The sequence below is a fragment of the Anolis carolinensis genome, unplaced genomic scaffold (genome assembly GCF_035594765.1).
Source record: "Anolis carolinensis isolate JA03-04 unplaced genomic scaffold, rAnoCar3.1.pri scaffold_8, whole genome shotgun sequence".
Taxonomy (NCBI): domain Eukaryota; kingdom Metazoa; phylum Chordata; class Lepidosauria; order Squamata; family Dactyloidae; genus Anolis; species Anolis carolinensis.
The window spans coordinates 13,554,491-13,575,632 of NW_026943819.1; the positions used below are offsets into that span (position 1 = coordinate 13,554,491).

General features: G+C 41.8%; 1 protein-coding gene across 5 annotated transcripts in view; it reads right to left on the reverse strand.

Moving 5' to 3' along the window:
- The window catches only part of unc5d (unc-5 netrin receptor D), a 371,567-nt gene that overhangs the window by 82,778 nt on the left and 267,647 nt on the right, over nt 1–21,142 (reverse strand). For all 5 annotated transcript variants that reach the window (XM_008116035.3, XM_008116034.3, XM_062961018.1 and 2 more), the window contains exons 5-7: nt 12,416–12,596; nt 7,438–7,605; nt 2,802–2,966 (exon numbers count right to left, since the gene is read on the reverse strand). In XM_008116035.3, the coding sequence (XP_008114242.2) occupies nt 2,802–2,966; nt 7,438–7,605; nt 12,416–12,596 (514 nt within the window). The remainder of the gene's footprint in view (nt 1–2,801; nt 2,967–7,437; nt 7,606–12,415; nt 12,597–21,142) is intronic.

Sequence of the window (21,142 nt, forward strand, 5' to 3'; positions counted from 1 at the left end):
TAAATCAGCCCAAGTTTTCTATGTTAATATTTTGACTAACATTTATAGACTAATACATGCTTATACAGCAACTTAGCAAATACATTAGAGATTAGACAAATGGGCTGAAACTAACAAAATGAAGTTCAACAGGGACAAATGCAAGATACTTCACTTCGGCAGAAAAAAATGAAATGCAAATATAAAGAATGGGGGACGATGCCTGGCTCGACAGCAGTATGTGTGAAAAAGACCTTGGAGTCCTCGTGGACAACAAGTTAAACATGATCCTACAATGTGATGCGGCAGCAAAAAAAGCCAATGGGATATTGGCTTGCATAAATAGGGGTATAGTGTCTAGATCCAGGGAAGTCATGCTCCCCCTCTATTCTGCCTTGGTCAGGCCACACCTGGAATACTGTGTCCAATTTTGGGCACCACAGTTGAAGGGAGATGTTGACAAGCTGGAAAGCGTCCAGAGGAGGGCGACTAAAATGATCAAGAGTCTGGAGAACAGGAGAGTCTGCAGAAGAGAAGGCTGAGAAGAGACATGATAGCTATGTATAAATATGTGAGGGGAAGTCATAGGGAGGAGAGAGCAAACTTGTTATCTGCTGCCCTGGAGACTAGGACGTGGAACAATAGCTTCAAACTACAGGAAAGGAGATTCCACCTGAACATCAGGAAGAACTTCCTCACTGTGAGAAGGGCTGTTCAGCAGTGGACTTCTCCGTACCAGAGTGTGGTGGAGACTCCTTCTTTGGAGGCTTTTAAGCAGAGGCTGGAAGGCCATCTGTCAGGGTTGCTTTGAATGTGATTTCCTGCTTCTTGCAAGGGGTTGGACTGGATGGCCTATGAGGTCTCTTCCAACTCTACGATTCTATGATTCTACATGTAGGTCAGTCCATCCTTGTCTTTCATCCCACTAACAACAAATACATGGATGGTGGTCATCATCTTCTTACATCCCACTTAGTAGATTTTACCCTGCAGATTTTACCTAGCCCCCATTGGAGCAATAGGTTAAACCCTTGTGCTGGCAGGACTACTGACTTGAAGGTTGGGTTGCTGACCTGAAGGTTGCCAGTTCAAATCCAACCCAGGAAGAGCACAGATGAGCTACCTCTGTCAGCTCCAGCTCTATGAAGGGACATGAGAAAAGCCTCCTACAAGGATAGTAAAACATCAAAACATTTGGGCATCCCCTGGGCAACATCTTTACAGACGGCCAATTATCTCATACCAGAAGTGACTTGCAGTTTCCCAAGTTGCTTTTGACATAAAAAAGCAAAAACAAAACCCTACAGTTTGAAGGAAATGCTACCAAATAGGAATATGTCCAGAAAATATTGACAAAGATATTGACAAATGCTAGGAGAACACATTGAATGGAATTGGCATGTTTAACCTGGGAAAAAGGCAAAGGGATAGCCATCTTCAAATGCCTAATGGATTCTCATATATACAATGGAGTTGTTGTTGTTTTTAATGTATGGGGCTGTCCAAGAGGAAGGACTTGCGTCTGCAGTTTCATATTACAAAAAGTGGAAGTCTAAATAAACATTAAGAATCTCCTGATAGTATAGACTACTACAATAATGAAACAGGATACATCAAAAGATAGACTCTCCTTAATGTAATAATTTTAAGGAGAATGTGATTGGGATGCTTTAGGAATTATTTCCTATATGAGCAGGTGGGTTAGCCTTGATATACTTGGAAGCATTTTCAGCTATGATTCTATGCTGTGTTGTAGCCATGCCAGGAACAGAGACCAACACAGAAATAAATGCAGAGGTTTACTTAATGATTGCCTATGGTGAAGAGTTCATTTCATGCACAGCAGGATGATCAAGCAGAAACCAGCACGACAGATTCACAGGCACAGACCCCAATAGTTGTAGGCATTCCTGTACACCACTGCTGATACTTTTAGTTCTACATGAACAAGTGCATTTTTACTTGTAAAGTATTTTAAAATCATTTCCTGTCCAGTAAATTGACCGACTCAAATAGGGAGTAATAGTTTTCTACATACCTATGAGACCCATGAACAAGTCTCTAGTTGCTATTCTGATTAAGTATGCTTGAGAAAATTCATACTAATGTGAAATACATTTTGAAATAAATTTAGTATTGTACCTTTTGACAAAATATATATATGGATATAGACATACACAAACACATATACACACACTAGGGGTGTAAATGGTTTATTCCATTCCACCAGGCAAGAATAAATAATTTTAGCAGTTTTCTCTGTACTTGAGGATTTTGTTGTAAAGATTCATTTGCACCAAAATATACATTGTTTTCTTATGTAGAAAATATATTTTGGAGGTATATTATAGGAACATGAAAAAGTCAAGTCCCTCAAGATCTTTATTGAAGAGTCAAAAGAAATACTTGTAAGGTTTGCTACTCATCTAGACAAACAGAGAGCCTGAGCCCACCCATTAACATGATCCATTTCTGAACCGATAACACAGCATCCAAGGTAATGCCTGATATATTATTCACCACAGGTTGAAAACTTCCCTTCCAGCCACTGTAACTCTTTCCACAAACTTCAAAGGATATGAGCTCCAAGCAAAAGATTTCAGCAAAATGAATTTCAAAGCTGCTATCTCTTTCTTACACAAAAATACTTGTGGAAATATTTTACTATGTACAAGTCTTACGAGCCCCTAGTATGATTCATAGAATTGTTTATGAGTCTTCACTGAAGGGAGCAAATTTGAATACTTTCCTACCTACCTATCTAGACAGATAGTTGCATGTTTGGGTAATTTAACACAAACATTTCTACCAAAGCTACTCACCATGAATGCAAAGACCTTCCGTGCAGTTCTCCGACTCTTGATTTGGTCCTTCACAGAATTTCCCACCATTACGTGGAGGAGGAGCGGTGCATTCACGGACCCTCAAATGTTCACACTCAGGGCTGCATACAGACCATTCACTCCATGCTTCCCAAGCACCGTCCACTAAACAGTAGGAAATAAATTATATGCTTTAGATGGCAACTTATTTTGGACAGTTCAGAAATATAGGTGAACTATTAAAACCAACTTTCCTGGTTCTTTCTAGCCATTCTCAAGTCGATTCTGGAGACTGGATTCTCGAGATTCAAAACATGGCACAATGTTTCTTTCCCCGTTTCTTTTGACCTGATGTCCATTACTCCATTTTTTTAACAGTCAGGTTTTTAACCATTTCCCCCATAAAAGTTGTATGGCACTTTCAAACTTTCTGCAAACCTACTCTTTTGCATACCTAAAGTCCTTATTCTCAATTCACAAGACCTAAAGGTGGGCACTTGAGGTTTTCTAAGTGTTTTTGAACTGCTAACCAGCATAGCCAATGGTGAAGGATAATGGGAGATGAAGTATCTCAACTTCAGTAGAATTAAATCTAAGCATCTTGCAGTAGGAGCCCTCGATGGTGTAGTGGACTAAAGCCTCGTGACTTGAAGCAGCCAGGTTCGAATCCCACCCGGGGAGAGCGCGGATGAGCTCCCTCTATCAGCTCTAGCTCCATGTGGGAACATGAGAGAAGCCTCCCACAAGGATAGTAAAAACATAAAAAAAACCAAAAACATCTGGGCGTCCCCTGGGCAACGTCCTTGCAGACGACCAATTCTCTCACTCCAGAAGCAACTCAAGGTGCTCCTGTGTCACGCCCGAGGCAACGGAGCACCAAGAACCAGACGCAGAGGCCAATATCTATCTAATATCTTTATTAAGTAAATATATAAAAGTAATAAAAACAAGTGACGAATATAGTTCAGAAGCTGACCTATCAAATGAGGTCAAATAAAGTCCAAAAATGTATTGTCCAATAAATGATATTAGAGTTCAAAGTTTTTAATCCAACAACCGAAACACACACTATTGCCAAGCAATAGTGTGGGGAAAATGCCCAGAGTCTTTGAAGTCCAAGGTAGCTTGAGAACAAGGCTGGAAACAAACTTGGATCATTAAACAAGGTCCGTGACTAGGAACAAGGCGAAACAGAGATTCTAAGAACAAGGTCCGTGGTTAAAACGAAGCTAGACAAATCTTAAATACTTGATCCGGAAGACAAGGAACTGGGGTTACGGACTTTGCGAAGTCCACACAAGGCTGGAAACACGAAGTTGCTTCTGGAGCTGCTCTGTTGACTCCGCAACAATTCTAACGTGCCAGGCACCTATATTGGGGTCTCGTTTTCCCGCCAACGACCTCTTTCCCTAGAGAACGGGAAACGAAACCCAACTTTGTCCAGATGTGAAACTCCTTAGAATTTCCCAAGGAAAGCATGGCTAATCAGCCTGTTGTTTAGCTGCAATCCGTAAGCTCCTGCGAGTCTGTTCTCTCACTCCCCTGTCTGCAGAATAGGACTGTCTCCTAGGGAACGGGGGTGAGGAATGCCCAAGGTCTGTTTTACTGGGTTCTTGGGCGAAAACATCCGGCAGCTGGAAAGATTCCGGCTCTTGTTGAACCGGTGAAAACCCCATGTTTTCGTCTTCATCTGTCACGATGGCACTAGGAGCAGGACTACAAGGCCCATGAGGCATCACATCCTGACCCGAAAAAAATATATCTTGCAGTACAATGATACTAATTCAAAGAGGTTTGTAGCACATGTTTCCATAAGTTAGTTCATCAGAGGCAGACATTTGCAGATGAAGTCTATGAAAGTTACTCTCAAAAATGCTAAAAGATCCTTTTGTATACTTATGAGACTAACATGGCTATGTATTTGAATATAATATGTGAGACTGAACAGATTATTACCTTTCGCCCTCCTTCACTTCCTCCTTCTAGCTCATCCTCTTTCTCCTTATGCCTTTTCTGAACACGATTGCAAAATCTCAAGGGAATGGTGCTTCCATAGTATTATGCTGTACTGTGCAATTTTCCACTAATATACACATTTTGGTGCACACAGTTTTGTAATATATATACTTTTGCAAAATGTGCGCATTTTTGTACACATTTTTGTTTATCACAAAATCCTGGGTGGGTGGATATCAAAAAATCACTTTCTTTTGTATATTTGTTTTAGAAATAGAATATTCATGAAAATTATTATTCAAATGTTAATTGAAATTCTCCCTCCTCTCTATAAAAGGTCTTCCCTTGAAATTAAGTCTAGTCATGTCCAACTCTGGGGGCTAGTGCTCATCTCCATTTCTAAGCCGAAGAGCCGGCATTGTCTGTAGACATCTCCAAGGTCATGTGGCTGGCATGACTGCATGGAGCACCATTACCTTCCCACCAGAGCGGTACCTACTGATCTACTTCATTTGCATGTTTTTGAACTGCTAGGTTGGCAGAAGCTGGGTCTAAGAGTGGGAGCTCACCCTGCTCCCAGATTTGAACCACTGAGTTCAAATCTGGGAGCAGTAAGTTCAGCAGATCAGTGGTTTAACCTGCTGTGCCTCTTCATAGTGAGGCAATTAGTACTTCTTTTAATTTCCTTTCACTGTTCATGGAGGCATACATGAAGTAAACATGTGTCTTCTGCTAATGGATTGTTTTGCTGATATGTCTCCAAATCCCACACAACTCTTTTTGAGTGGTAGATTCACCATTGCTCATCTCATTTGGGATCTGAATGCCCTGCATCAGATGGTTTTCCTATGAATCATCATGTTTGCAGTAACAACTGATGTTACTCCTGAATAAAAGAAATCTTGGTGTGTAAAATCAAGGTCCAGTCAAGTCTAGAGGTATAGATAATTCTGATGTGGACAAGAAATATCACAGCTGGGTTTGTAGGACGTTTGTTAATGACTACCAAAAATATCCCAAGGATAAATATTTTTTGTTACAACAGTTTCCTTTCTGCCCAGCTTTACCTGATAGTGTTTGTGTGCGCAATATTTAAATGAACAAAAGCAGATCGAAAGAAAGGAATGGGGAAAAAGAAATCCCAGATTCAATAAATTCCAATTTAAACCCTGCAGACAGGAATAGACACCTATGGTGTTCAAAGGACTATGAATAATAAAAGCAAAGAGAATGAGCTTAACATTTACTCCCATGCACAGTCCAGCTTCATTTGCAACAAGAAGGTGAAAAACCCTCATATATTCAGAAGAATACAGTAGACTATTGGCGGTTCTGCTCTTCATGCTCATTTGTGCTATAGTCTGTAGGTTGAGGATTGCTTTGAAGAAAGTGGTAAATTGAAGCTTTTTAAGGTGTTGTCAAGGAAATGGTGTTGATTTGTGAGTGTAAAACTGAAAAAGCATTCATACATGCTAACAAGCATTATTTTATGGACATTCTGGGGGTCAAGAGACAATTATGATTTAATTATGATTATGATTTAATTGATAGTTGTATGTAATTATTGTTTTATGTAGGCATTGAATTTTGCCATAATATGTTTGGAAACCACTTTGCATCCCCCACCTGGGGTGAGAAAAGTGGTATATAAGTGAAGTAAATAAATAAATAAATGTTATATGATGAATTGGGAATGGGATGAAAACTACTAGCTTTTCTACATGTCCCTAGCTAATGAAAGAACTGGAACACTCTTGAATAAAAGGGAAAAAAATTGAAGGATGGAGAGAGATGGCCAGTGTTTTTGTCTGTCATTAAGGTCACATGAGGTTTTTACAAAATTTGAGTGAGTGAGAAGTAGTTATTCCTCGTAGTCTCCAAAGAGCTTGGCAGGAATTGATAATATGTGCAAAGAAGGGATCCTAATGGCTTTGACTGGGGCAATAGTGGAGATGTAAGTCCTCAATAATTTTCTTCTTGAAGGAAGCAATAAGTAATTTTAGCAATATTCTTCCTGTTGCATTAAAGTTAATGAAAACCAAACCTGCCTACATAACTTAGTCTATGAAAAATTATCATTCAGTAATATGGCATAGAGGACAACCCATCCTATGCAAGAAACAACATCTTCTCCGTTTCCATTCAAATCAACCACTTTTGAAGTTAGATGGAAATAAGTGCAATTATAACATTTTCTGTGCAGAAAACTATTTTTTTGATAGGAAATATTTCTGTGTAGAAATATTTTCTGCAAAGAAAATTCTGTTGCTTGTGCAGAAAATGCCATTTCTTGTACAAAACATCCACATGCAAATTTGCACAAAATAAGGGCCAAATTGTGAAGATTCTTGACAGTCCAGAAATCATCTAATCAGTATTTCATGATACTGAAATAATATTTTTCTGAATATTATTTCCATCCCTCGACAAAAGCCTCAAACCATTATGTCAATTCATTGTCATAAATATTTCGAGACAGCTGAAATCTATCATATCAACCAATATAAGGGTGCATCATGAAGAGCAGACCTAGCACCTGATGCTGGATGTCAATGTGACTGTAGAGGTTAATTGGAAAAACTGCTAGAATATCATGCTGAAGAAAGACACACAATGAAGTGACTTTTCATATTGCTAAGGGTTCAGATTGAAGTAACAGCTTTATTTCTCTCTTTCTCACCAGGACACAAGGAAGTGCAGGTAATTTTCTGCACAGACATTCCCTCGCAGAAAGCACCTCCATTGAGAGGAGCAGGGTTCGTACAGGTCCTGGATCTCTTCTGCCATCCTCTGCCGCAGCGTACGTTGCAGTTAGACCATTCTGTCCATGACGACCAGCCCCCATTCACTGAAACCAGCATATTTGAAAGGAGAAACACAGATAGCACGTTATAGTTTTTACAGAGTAAACCTTCATTTCAAATCCTTCAATTTTCAAGCTTTTTCTAAAAATACAAAACATTCTGTTTGTTAAATTTCAAGTTCAGTTGAAAATATTACTAAATAAATAATATTACTACAGTAGAGTCTCACTTATCCAACATAAACGGGCCGGCAGAACGTTGGATAAGCGAATATGTTTGATAATAAGGAGAGATTAAGAAAAAGCCTATTAAACATCAAAATAGGTTAAGATTTTATAAATTGTGTTGGATAAGTGAGACTCTACTGTATATAAATAATGCTGAGATGCAATTCCATAAAGGGACTTGGTGTCAACAAATGCAAAACAGACTGCTATGCCAGGCATGATGCTAAGCTGTTGGAGAAAAAGGGAGAAGGAACCATATTCCTTCTCTCCAAATGTACTTCACTTAAGGGATAAACACACACCTTAGAAGACAAAAAGAAAAAAAGATGAAGAGATGTTGTTGAAACATCCTTCTATCTTAATCAATAAAATGTCATTCTGAGCATTAATGAGAAGGGAAGAGACACAATAAGGAAAAAAAGAGACAGGAAACTTTTCCTTAGGAGTCAGATAAAGGTATCTGAGAAGCTACTAAAGTGCATCGGCCCCATGAGGACCTAAATTTTATCAACATGTTGTAGAGTCATATGTATACAGTATTCTCTCACTGACCATTTAAGCCAGTTGTTCTTAACCTGTGGGTCCCTGGATGTTTTGGCGTTCAACTACCTGAAATCCTAACAGATGGTAAACTGGTTGGGATTTCTGGGAGCTGTAGGCCAAGACACCTGGGGACCCACAGGTTGAGAACCACTGATTTAAGCTATAGGTAGAGAATGACCCTCCAGACATTTTGGGACTTGAGCTCCCCCCAATTCCCCCTCTCCCTCCTCTTAGCCTCTTTCACAAGTCACAAAGCCAGTCAGAATGTTGCTGGACCCCCATAGCATGGGAGAAAGGGACAGCCATCCCACATTTCCTGCTTGTCTGTGCCCAGAAAGTGTAGGATGGCTGTCAAGACAGATCCTAAAACACAGGGGGTATTGTTTTACCCCAGATTTGCTTAATCCAAGGTGAAAGCTACATTAAGTGGCATTTCCTGAGTTAAGCCAGATCAGGTAGTGTTTAGCCAGCATGGCATTCCACATTGATCTAAGTGTTCAGAGTAGATATGCCCTAGGATGTGGTAAATGGTTCAGTCTATTGCATGTTCTGTTTCAACATGCACCTCCGGACAGAAGGAGCCAACCGGAGGGCCAGAGGGGAGAAATTGAATCCCCCAGCGAAAGACCAGTTGGTTCTGGCTGGCATTCCCGCCAGTTGGCAAAAGGGGAGGGGCTAAAGAAACCTTGCTGCAGGTGGTCCCCTCCTCTCTGCATTCACTTCCCTGCAGCACAACCCACCCTCCCGCCCGCAGTTCAATATAAGCTGGTTGCACTAGGGCCAGATAGGAATTTTCCCCCTCCTTAGAGAGGAGGGTTTTTCACCTACCCCATATTGAATCTGCTGGGAGTAAGGAATTTAAACGGGTGGGGGCTGTATAAATATGTGTCACTGGCAGGAAGAGGGGGAGAACTTGGATCGGTGTACACCTTGGCACCCTTCCATACTGGGGTGAAGGGGGGATTTGGGTTATCTCTGTAGGCTCTATGGCTTAGGGGGGTTCCCCAAAATATCTCCCTTAAGGCTTACCTTGGGGGGTTTGCCTTTCTCCTAGGGGGCTTTATGGTCCGGGGGAGAGGTGCCCAGGGATGGCTTTCCAGTAATGACCGGCCGGGACAGCAAACCATCAATGTGGAGTGCCCCCGAGGTCAGGTGTTTTGCCCAGTGGTTGCTTGGCAGGTGGTCCCAAAAGATACCTGGCTTCACCATTACCCATGTTGCAGTGCTCTCCCCCACAACTAGTCAATTATCTCAATTACCAGTTTTATAATTAGGTCAATAAATGGCTCATTTATTTCTCCACATCTTGTGTCTGGTCTCTTTATTTCGTGGTGGGGATTCAATAACTACTACATAATGTTGAGCCATATAGGATCATGGCTTTAATGTGTAGTCCAGTGGTTCTCAGCTTGTGGGTCCCCAGGTATTTTGGTCTATAACTTCCAGAAATCTCAGCCAGTTTACCAGTGGTTAGGATTTCTGGGAGTTGAAGGCCAAAACATCTGGGGACCCACAGGTTGAGAACCACTGGTGTAGTCTTTCACCAAACATCTTTTGCCACAATGCTTTTGTGCAAGCAGGCAATAAACTCGCACTAGGTGAGGAGGAGGAATGAAATGAAACACATTACACACCCACACTCAGGCACACATGTGAGCAAACAAAACAGTGTATTTTCTGAAAAGAAATGACAGCAGCAGACCAATGAATCAACCAATGCTAACAGCACAGCTCGATGTCCCCTAGGTTCCTATGAAACTACCTCTTCATGTGAAGGAGACATAAATGGCCCTTCATTATTATATGAAACTGTTGTGTAAATTTCATTAAACAACAAATCTTGGAGACCAACTTCCAATCATAAATGGCTTGATGAATTAATATGATGAGTTGAATTTAGGCAGCTTCTGATATCTTAAATATCTAAGAGATACTTCTTCAATAAAAATTTCCGTGAGTCACCGTGACCTCATTTTTGCACAATCTAATCTCCTCCTTAGTTATATGTTGCTTCAAAATCGGCTGGTGACCACCTCCCTCATCTTTAAGCACATAGAGTGGGAACTGTCTGGCTAGAGATTGCATTATTCATCCATACCCAACACACTGTTGCAAAATGTAAGTTTGGCAGCAATAATAAAAGCATTAAGTATTGGTGGCATAGCCCGCGGTTTGCTTTTACACAATCCAACACACATTTTATTTCTCCCCGTTATTGACCCTTGGGATGGGTTAGCTATTTCTGATTGTTTGCTTGCACCATGGTTGCCTAGCTACGTTTTAATAACTTGTGGCAAAGCATGTCATTTTGTAATAGCTGTTTGGTGTTAAGTTATCAAGGAGGCATGTTAGGACTGTCAATCAACAGGCTTTACCAGCTAATTAATGCTCTTGGTGTTAACTGTTTGTTCTGTTCACTGATTGGGATGTACAATGCAATATCTTAATCTGACACCTTTGGAACACTCCATTATGCATTTATCACAGACACAACATTTATTGTTTGGGGAAGGAAAGGAAATAGCTTTATTCAACAAATATACGCAGCAACCTGCTCCATTCCAGAAAATCACCCTATTCACAATCACTGCAGGGAAAAACCTGTGCCAGGGCTTCAAGCCACAGTCTAGAAGTCATCAGTTACACATAATGAGTTATTCATAATGATTTCATTGCTCCAAGTGAAAAAGATGGTGTCACTATTTTTGGGTAACTGCAGGGGTATTGTGTCTAATCTCACTAAAGGGAGGGCAAATCACATAGTTCAAGTGCTTGTATGTGCTGTGCCTCATCCTTTCATCCCACCCTTCTCACAAATAATGCTTGCATTAAAGTGTGTTCATGATATTTTAGAAAAGTACATAATACACTGACTACAATTTGGTCTGGGAAGTGTGATTTGGAGACTCTCATAAAGAAAAAAAAACCTTCTCTGAACATGTTGTTGAAGGCTTTCATTACAAAAAAAACCCCTCTAAAATCAGGATAGTAAATAAATAACAACATTCAGAAAACAGGGGAATTCCAGACAGGAAACAATCAGGGCTAGCTAATACCTCCCAACAAAGGATTCCCCCAGGCAGGAAGCAGACGGGCTTTGAAGCTGCAAGGGTATTCAATGCTAATCATGGTGGCCAATTGCAACATTTACACTTGCCCCAAACAGACAAGAGTTCTTTCTTCCACCCTGGATATTCCACAGATATATAAACCCTACTTCCCTAGTTTACAACAGACCTCACAATCTCATAGAATCATAGAATGATAGAGTTGGAAGAGACCTCACAGACTACCCAGTCCAACCCCCTGCCAAGAAGAAGAAAAATGACATTCAAAGCACCCATGACAGTTGGCCATCCATTCTTAAAAGCCCCCAAAGAATTTATTTATTTATTTCTCCCTTTTCTATCCTGCCCTTCTCACCCGAAGGAGCCTCCACCACACTCCGGGGCAGAGAGTTCAACTGCTGAACAGCTCTCCCAGTTAGGAAGTTCTTCCTAATGTTTAGGTGGAATCTCCTTTCCTGTAGTTTGAAGCCATTGTTCCTAGTCTCTAGGGCAGCAGAAAACAATCTTGCTGCCTCCTCCCTATGATTTCCCCTCACTGAGCATGCCTGCCATAGATGTGGTCCAAATGACAGGAGAGAATGCTTCTGGAACATGGCCAAACAGCCCGGAACACTGGCCATACACCAGTGTTATCTATACACAGAAGTTGCACATGCATAGCTTGTATGTTTGTAGGTTTTCTTTATATAACTGGGTATCTAAATGCTACGTTCCCAATTGCACAAAGGTTTGCCTATATGTATGTGGTATGTTTGAATAAATGCATTGCTGATATCCCATTCTAATCAAACATTGTACACTTGTAAACAAAACTGATGTTAGAGATAAGGAAAGAGCTTGGTGACAGATTTTACCCACTTTTCTGTTGGAAGGCCAATAAAAGATTAACCTCTAACCCAAATCTCTATAAGAAGTTTTGACACATCTTAAACTAAATGAGCTTACTGCTTAACTGTATCAAATAAAATAGACCCATGTTTGCGGGGCAAAAGGTTATAGCACTTCACATCACTGACCATACACCACAACAGTGGCTGACAGACTTCTTCGCTTGGCAACTATGTTGTTTGCCATACAGGTGTAGTTCCCCGAATCAGACAGGCGGGCTTGGCGGATGATCAGGTTGTGATCTGCCCTGGTGTCAATATTCTCATCCTCTGCAGCAACAATGATTTCTTCATTCTTCAGCCATTCCACCTGAAGACAAGGAGGACATAACAAGCAGGAAGGGAGGATTAATTCATTGACTTACAATATTCATACACTAACTTTCCAGTACTAGGGATGGCTTATATTATTTGTCACACAATGAAGTTGGTTGCCAATGGAATTATGAGAAAGTACAATTTCATACTATACGACAAGGTATTGAGTTTGCTTCCAAAATCAACACATATGTAAATCAACATGTATATAAATCCAATTGATTTAATGAAACGCTTCTAATTGTGATTTGCATTTGGATGTTAAGACATCTGATCTTGTTACAGATTACTATATCTTTATCACATTGGTTGGTTCTCGCAGAAGCAGAGGAAGCAGGAGGACATTTTTGCTCCCTGGCTTCAGGTAGGATTTGGCTAAGATTTGGCTAAGATTTTAAACTGAGTTTGGGCTTGGCTCCTGTGGTCAAAGTCTAACTGTTGTGTGACTGTTGTGTTGAAAGAGAGCCAGGTACTTAAGTTGATTGACAGCAGGCATTGTCCCCTGTTAATTGAGTTTCTGGGAAAGCTTTATTTGCCAGTGTGAGTTTCTGCCAGAGCCTGATCCCAGAAGGGCAGTTGGTTCTCACAGAAGCAGAGGCAGCAGGAGGACATTTTTGCTCCCTGGCTTCAGGTAGGATTTGGCTAAGATTTGGCTAAGATTTTAAACTGAGTTTGGGCTTGGCTCCTGTGGTCAAAGTCTAACTGTTGTGTGACTGTTGTGTTGAAAGAGAGCCAGGTACTTAAGTTGATTGACAGCAGGCATTGTCCCCTGTTAATTGAGTTTCTGGGAAAGCTTTATTTGCCAGTGTGAGTTTCTGCCAAAGCCTGATCCCAGAAGGGCAGTTGGTTCTCGCAGAAGCAGAGGAAGCAGGAGGCCTTTTTTGCTCCCTGGCTTCAGGTAGGATTTGGCTAAGATTTGGCTAAGATTTTAAACTGAGTTTGGGCTTGGCTCCTGTGGTCAAAGTCTAACTGTTGTGTGACTGTTGTGTTGAAAGAGAGCCAGGTACTTAAGTTGATTGACAGCAGGCATTGTCCCCTGTTAATTGAGTTTCTGGGAAAGCTTTATTTGCCAGTGTGAGTTTCTGCCAGAGCCTGATCCCAGAAGGGCAGTTGGTTCTCGCAGAAGCAGAGGAAGCAGGAGGACATTTTTGCTCCCTGGCTTCAGGTAGGATTTGGCTAAGATTTGGCTAAGATTTTAAACTGAGTTTGGGCTTGGCTCCTGTGGTCAAAGTCTAACTGTTGTGTGACTGTTGTGTTGAAAGAGAGCCAGGTACTTAAGTTGATTGACAGCAGGCATTGTCCCCTGTTAATTGAGTTTCTGGGAAAGCTTTATTTGCCAGTGTGAGTTTCTGCCAGAGCCTGATCCCAGAAGGGCAGTTGGTTCTCGCAGAAGCAGAGGAAGCAGGAGGACATTTTTGCTCCCTGGCTTCAGGTAGGATTTGGCTAAGATTTGGCTAAGATTTTAAACTGAGTTTGGGCTTGGCTCCTGTGGTCAAAGTCTAACTGTTGTGTGACTGTTGTGTTGAAAAGGCACCTTTACTAACTATCCTTTGCAGTACATACAGGAAACAAAGCAACATAAACAAATACACAAAGACGTGGTTTGTTGCAGTCTGCACATAAAGTGCGTGCATATTACTTAACTGTACAAAGATCCCACTTGGCCACCACGCTCACCAAGAGATGCAACAAAAGCAAAACATTCCCATCACATGCACCAGCTGTGGCATGTTCCGCTTTTTCACACAAAAACTAGACAACTACATCTGCTCCAAATGCAAACAGATGACTCTGATGGAGCAGAGGATCCAACAGCTCGAGCACCGTATTAAGACCCTTAAGGACATTCAGGCACTCGAGCTCTTCTTGGACACTGCACAACACGCTGCTGTAGATCAGCAGCCTGCATCACACCAACACCACCAAGACCATGATCAGGAACCTTATGGGGAGATCAACTCAAAGGTAGACAACCCTCAGGCTTGGAAGGATGTCACCCATAGAAGGAGACGCAGGACCAGGCAGCCTCCACAGAACTCCTCTGCTCAGCTGCATTTACACAACAGATTTGAAATTCTTACATCATTAACATACAATCAGGAAACACATCTTGTGGAGGACCACAGTTTCTTAGATACCACTCAGTGGACCATCCTGGATCAATGCGCAGGGGATAGCCCTGACAGGGACAGTGCATCACCACAGTCACACTTATGTAATCATGCAAATGCTCCATCCCCAATCATAGACCAGGAGCAACAGGAACATCTTTGGGAGAGTAATGGGCTCTCGGATGTATCTCAATGGATTGTCATTGATGAATGCACTGGGGATGTTGAGGAGGAGGACAACACTTTACACCTACATGATTCACTTCAACAGGAACACTCTTCAGGGGACATACACACTGTCTTGCACAAAAGGGACCCTGTCAATCCTCAAAGGAAACAGGTCTTGGTAGTAGGTGACTCCCTCCTTAGAGGAACGGAAGCCATCATTTCCAGACCGGATGGGATGGCTCGAGAAACATGCTGCCTCCCGGGGGCAAAAATACACCATATCACTCAGAGGCTCAGCAGGCTCCTAAAGCCCCATCACCCTCCCCACCTTATGTTGATTCATGTAGGTACCAATGACACCGCTAGGCATACTTTTCAAAAGATCACAAATGATTTTCGAGCTCTGGGAACAAAGCTAAAACTGTATAATGTACATGTGATCTTTTCATCCCTCCTCCCCGTTGTAGGACATGGCTCTACAAGGGCCGGAAAAATAGTACAGGTCAATAACTGGCTCAGAAAATGGTGTCAAGAGGAGCATTTTGGCTTCCTTGACCATGGTCTACTCTTCCAAGAGGATGGACTACTGGCAAGCGATGGGGTGCATCTCACACAAGTAGGAAAACATCTTTTTGCACACAGACTCACAAACCTCATCAGGCGCACTTTAAACTAAATCCACTGGGGGAGGGGAACAACAGCCTGGCGAACACTATATTACCCACGACCACAGGGAACCGCCGTAAGGCTAAACGGAGGGCTGCACAAACACAGCAAGGACCAAGTACAGAGAGCACAATAATCCCAAATAAACAGTTCGAGGGGAGGTCACAGGGGCTTACATGTCTTTACACTAATGCTCAGAGCATGGGAAATAAGCAAGACGAACTCCAACTCCTAGCACAGCACCACACATACGATGTCATAGGCATCACTGAAACCTGGTGGGATGACTCCCACCACTGGAATTTAACCATTGAGGGCTATAACCTCTTTCACAGAAATAGAACAAAGGGGAGAGGAGGGGGAGTAGCTTTATATGTCAAAAACAGTTACGTTGCAGAAGAAATGCAAGACTGTAATCCGGGAAACCAGCTTGAAAGCATCTGGATAAGAATCAAGGGAACCGGGACTCAAAAAGATCTTGTCGTGGGTGTCTACTACAGACCTCCGAGTCAGGATGAAGGACTTGATGAAGCCTTCTGTCAACAGCTGACCAAACAGGCACAAAGAAGAGATATAGTAGTCATGGGCGATTTCAATTATCCCGATATCTGCTGGAAAACAAACTCAGCCAAGAGTACAAAGTCCAACAAATTCCTCACTTGCCTTGCAGATAATTTTATGGTCCAGAAGGTAGAAGAGGCAACAAGGGGATCAGCAACTCTTGATCTAATCTTAACAAATGTGGAAGACCTGATCAATACAGTTGAAGTGGTTGGATCCTTAGGGGCAAGTGACCATGTGCTCCTGCAGTTTGCAATACAAAGGAATGCTGAAACTAAGACAAGTCAAACACGCATTCTGGACTTTAAGAGAGCTGACTTCCAAAAAATGAAGGAATTACTGAGCGGCATTCCATGGACGCCGATATTAAAAAACAAGGGAGTTAAGGATGGATGGGAGTTTTTCAAAAGTGAAATACTCAAGGCGCAAATGCAAACAGTGCCAACAAAGAAGAAAAATAAGACAAGTGCAAAGAAGCCAGAATGGATGTCCAAAGAACTTCTAACTGAGCTAAAGCTCAAAAGTGACATGCACAAGAAGTGGAAAAGGGGAGAAATCACCAAAGAAGAATTCAAACGTATAGCCAACTCCTGTAGGGAAAAGGTTCGCAAGGCTAAAGCGCAAAATGAGCTCAGGCTTGCCAGGGACATAAAAAACAACAAAAAAGGTTTTTTTGCTTATGTTGGTAGAAAAAGGAAGAACAAGGAGGCGATAGGGCCATTGCAAGGAGAAGATGGGGTGATGGTGACAGGGGATAGGGAAAAGGCAGAACTGCTTAATGCCTTCTTTGCCTCGGTCTTCTCACAAAAAGAAAGCCATCTTCAACCTCAGCAACATGGAATGGACGAAGGATTGGGGGAAATCCAACCCCAAATAGGGAAACAAGTTGTCCAGGAACACCTGGCCACTCTAAACGAATTCAAGTCCCCAGGGCCAGATCAGCTACATCCAAGAGTATTGAAGGAACTAGCGGAAGTTATTTCAGAACCACTGGCAATCATCTTCGAGAGTTCTTGGAGAACAGGAGAAGTCCCAGCAGATTGGAGGAGGGCGAATGTGGTCCCTATCTTCAAGAAGGGAAAAAAGAACGACCCAAACAATTACCGTCCGGTCAGCCTCACATCAATACCAGGCAAGATTCTGGAAAAGATCATTAAGGAAGTGGTCTGCAAACACTTAGAAACAAATGCGGTCATTGCTAATAGTCAACACGGATTTACCAAAAACAAGTCATGCCAGACTAATCTGATCTCTTTTTTCGATAGAGTTACGAGTTGGGTCGATACAGGGAATGCCGTGGATGTAGCATATCTAGATTTCAGTAAGGCCTTCGACAAAGTCCCCCACGACCTTCTGGCAAACAAACTAGTAAAATGTGGGCTAGACAAAACTACGGTGAGGTGGATCTGTAATTGGCTAAGCGAACGAACCCAAAGGGTGCTCACCAATGCGTCGTCTTCATCATGGAAAGAAGTGACAAGTGGAGTGCCGCAGGGCTCCGTCCTGGGCCCGGTTCTGTTCAACATCTTTATTAACGACTTAGACGAAGGGTTAGAAGGCACGATCATCAAGTTTGCAGATGACACCAAACTCGGAGGGATAGCTAACACTCCAGAAGACAGGAGCAGAATTCAAAATGATCTTGACAGACTAGAGAGATGGGCCGAAACTAACAAAATGAAGTTCAACAGGGACAAATGCAAGATACTTCACTTCGGCAGAAAAAATGGAAATCAAAGATACAGAATGGGGGACGCCTGGCTTGACAGCAGTGTGTGCGAAAAAGATCTTGGAGTCCTCGTGGACAACAAGTTAAACATGAGCCTACAATGTGATGCGGCAGCTAAAAAAGCCAATGGGATTTTGGCCTGCATCAATAGGGGAATAACGTCTAGATCCAGGGAAGTCATGCTCCCCCTCTATTCTGCCTTGGTCAGACCACACCTGGAATACTGTGTCCAGTTTTGGGCACCGCAGATGAAGGGAGATGCTGACAAGCTGGAAAGCGTCCAGAGGAGGGCAACTAAAATGATTAAGGGTCTGGAGAACAAGCCCTATGAGGAGAGGCTTAAAGAGCTGGGCATGTTTAGCCTGCAGAAGAGAAGGCTGAGAGGAGACATGATAGCCATGTACAAATATGTGAGGGGAAGTCATAGGGAGGAGGGAGCAAGCTTATTTTCTGCTGCCCTGCAGACTAGGACACGGAACAATGGCTTCAAACTACAGGAAAGGAGATTCCACCTGAACATCAGGAAGAACTTCCTCACTGTGAGGGCTGTTCGGCAGTGGAACTCTCTCCCCCGGGCCGTGGTGGAGGCTCCTTCTTTGGAGGCTTTTAAGCAGAGGCTGGATGGCCATCTGTTGGGGGTGCTTTGAATGCGATTTCCTGCTTCTTAGCGGGCGGTTGGACTAGATGGCCCTTGAGGTCTCTTCCAACTCTACTATTCTATGATTCTATGATTCTATGATTCTATGTATTTGAAATGTACAGTATTAACTTGTTCTACATGAGACTATAAAAAGTATTCACCATCTTCAGCGGGTCCAAAAGGATGCAGCAGGACTTTTGATCAAGGTCAGTCACTAGTTAAAACAGACCTCTTGGCTACTGGTCTGGCCACAATTTGGAGTGTTTGTTATCACATAATTTTATTGCAGGCTATTGAGAAAGCCAGCATGGTGTAGTAATGCTGGACTAGGACTACCGCTATGGAAAGCCAATGTATGACCTTGGGCATGTCACACTCTCAGCCTCAGAAGAAGGCAATGGCCAAATGTTTCTGAAAATGTCTTGATATGAAGGTCCTACTGTAGGATCACCATAGGTTTTGAAGACACATCACAGTACACTTCAGTATACTCCAATACAATATTTTCTCTGTGTGGCCTATGAGGTCCACCTGAAAGGGACTCTTGTCATCTTCATTGGCACATCTGCTCATGATGCAACAAAGGGCCACCTTAGACCAGGAATCCCTTCCAAAGGAGACCAGGCTGAACTTCCACCAGTTGTTTGTTTGTTTGAAGGCACCTACTAGTCTTCTATTGGCAAGAGTTTAAATGTATTGACCTTCTTAACAATAGCAACAACCATAATGCCACTTTAAAAGTCTTTGAATACTTACCTAATTGGATTTCAGCATTTAGTACTGACTTTGTTTCATTAAGACTTTAAGAAGTGTTGTAAGCCTCTTTGGATCCCCATTTTGGGATCAAGCTAAGATACCATATATACTCGAGTATAAGCCGGCCTAAATATAAACTGAGGCACCTAATTTTACCACAGAAAACCCTGGGAAAACATTGACTCCAGTATAAGCCGAGAGTGGTAAATTTCAGAAATAAAAACAGATACCAATAAAATTACATTAATTGAAGTATCATTAGGTTAAATGTTTTTGAATATTTACATAAAGCTCTAATTTAAGATAAGATTGTCCAACTCTGATTAAATCATTATTCTCATCGTCTTCAATGTAAATGTGCTTATGTATCCTTTTAATAATAATAGAGTAAAATAATACATGTAATAATAATAAATAATAAACTATCCAAACTGACAAAGTTCTGGAACACAACACACCAGACATCACAGTTGTGGAAAAGAAAAAGGTTTGGATCATTGATGTTGCCATCCCAGGTGACAGTCGCATTGACGAAAAACAACAGGAAAAACTCAGCCGCTATCAGGACCTCAAGATTGAACTTCAAAGACTCTGGCAGAAACCAGTGCAGGTGGTCCCGGTGGTGATCGGCACACTGGGTGTCGTGCCAAAAGATCTAAGCCGGCATTGGAAACAATAGACATTGACAAAATTACGATCTGCCAACTGCAAAAGGCCACCCGACTGGGATCTGCACGCATCATCCGACAATACATCACACAGTCCTAGACACTTGGGAAGTGTTCGACTTGTGATTTTTGTGAAACGAAATCCAGCATATCTATCTTGTTTGCTGTGTCATAATAAAATAATAATAAATAATACAGGAAAATAATATATGTAGTAATAGAGTAAAATAATAAATATAATAATAATAAGATCAGAGTGAAATAATAAATGTATTAATAATAATAATAATAAAAATAGAGTAAAATAAATGTAATAGTAGCAACAGTAACAGAGAAAAATAATAAATATACCATAAATTCTCGAGTATAAGCTGACAAATATAAGCCAACCAGGACCCTCACCCAAGTATAAGGCTTTTTCAGTCTTAAAAAAGGGCTGAAAAACTAGGCTTATACTCGAGTATATACAGTACATTCCTCAGACCCATATTCTGCACCATTTGGTCAATCTAATACACAACAGTATCTTGAGATTATTAAGATTTTCTTTTCTCTGAGTTCCCTTGGGGACAGAGGGCAGTCTATAAATAATAATTATTATTATTATTTTCACACTTTTTTTCAAAGAACCACAAGGTGTGGATCTTATACACATCCACATCCCCAGGCACTCTATGTAAGATATCACTCGACTGTGGAGAGCTGGCACAAACCAGCTTAAACTAAATAGCACCAAGCTAATTGGCACTGCAGAGCAGGTAAATTAAAGGCAGAACCAGCAGTTTCCATCAAAACATGTAAAAACCCAGGCTCCACTCTGAGAGGCAGATCCTCCAGATCTATAGGCATTAGCAAGTGGCTATTAAGTCACTATTTATTTCCCCATTTCCAGCTCAGGCAGACAACTTCAGCTGGGAACCAGTGGAAGAAGGTCTTGTCCTCTGTAGGTAATCAGCTTGTGGATCTGCAGGCTACAGGCATTCATTAGCAAGCTATTCTGTGCAGATGGTTGGCAATTTATAGATTTCCTAGTTTATAAACAAATCTTCAGCCACAAGCCATCACAACCAATTAGAATCGATGCCAAGCATTGAGTGTCTTCTCTCCCACCCCCCAACTATCCATCAAGTTGCTTAGCTGGGAAGAGAAGTTGCAAAAAAAGAAGAAGTGGGAAGAGAAGAGGAAACCCAGAAACAATGACACATTGCATTGGGATATACTGTATTTGGGTTATAAGGG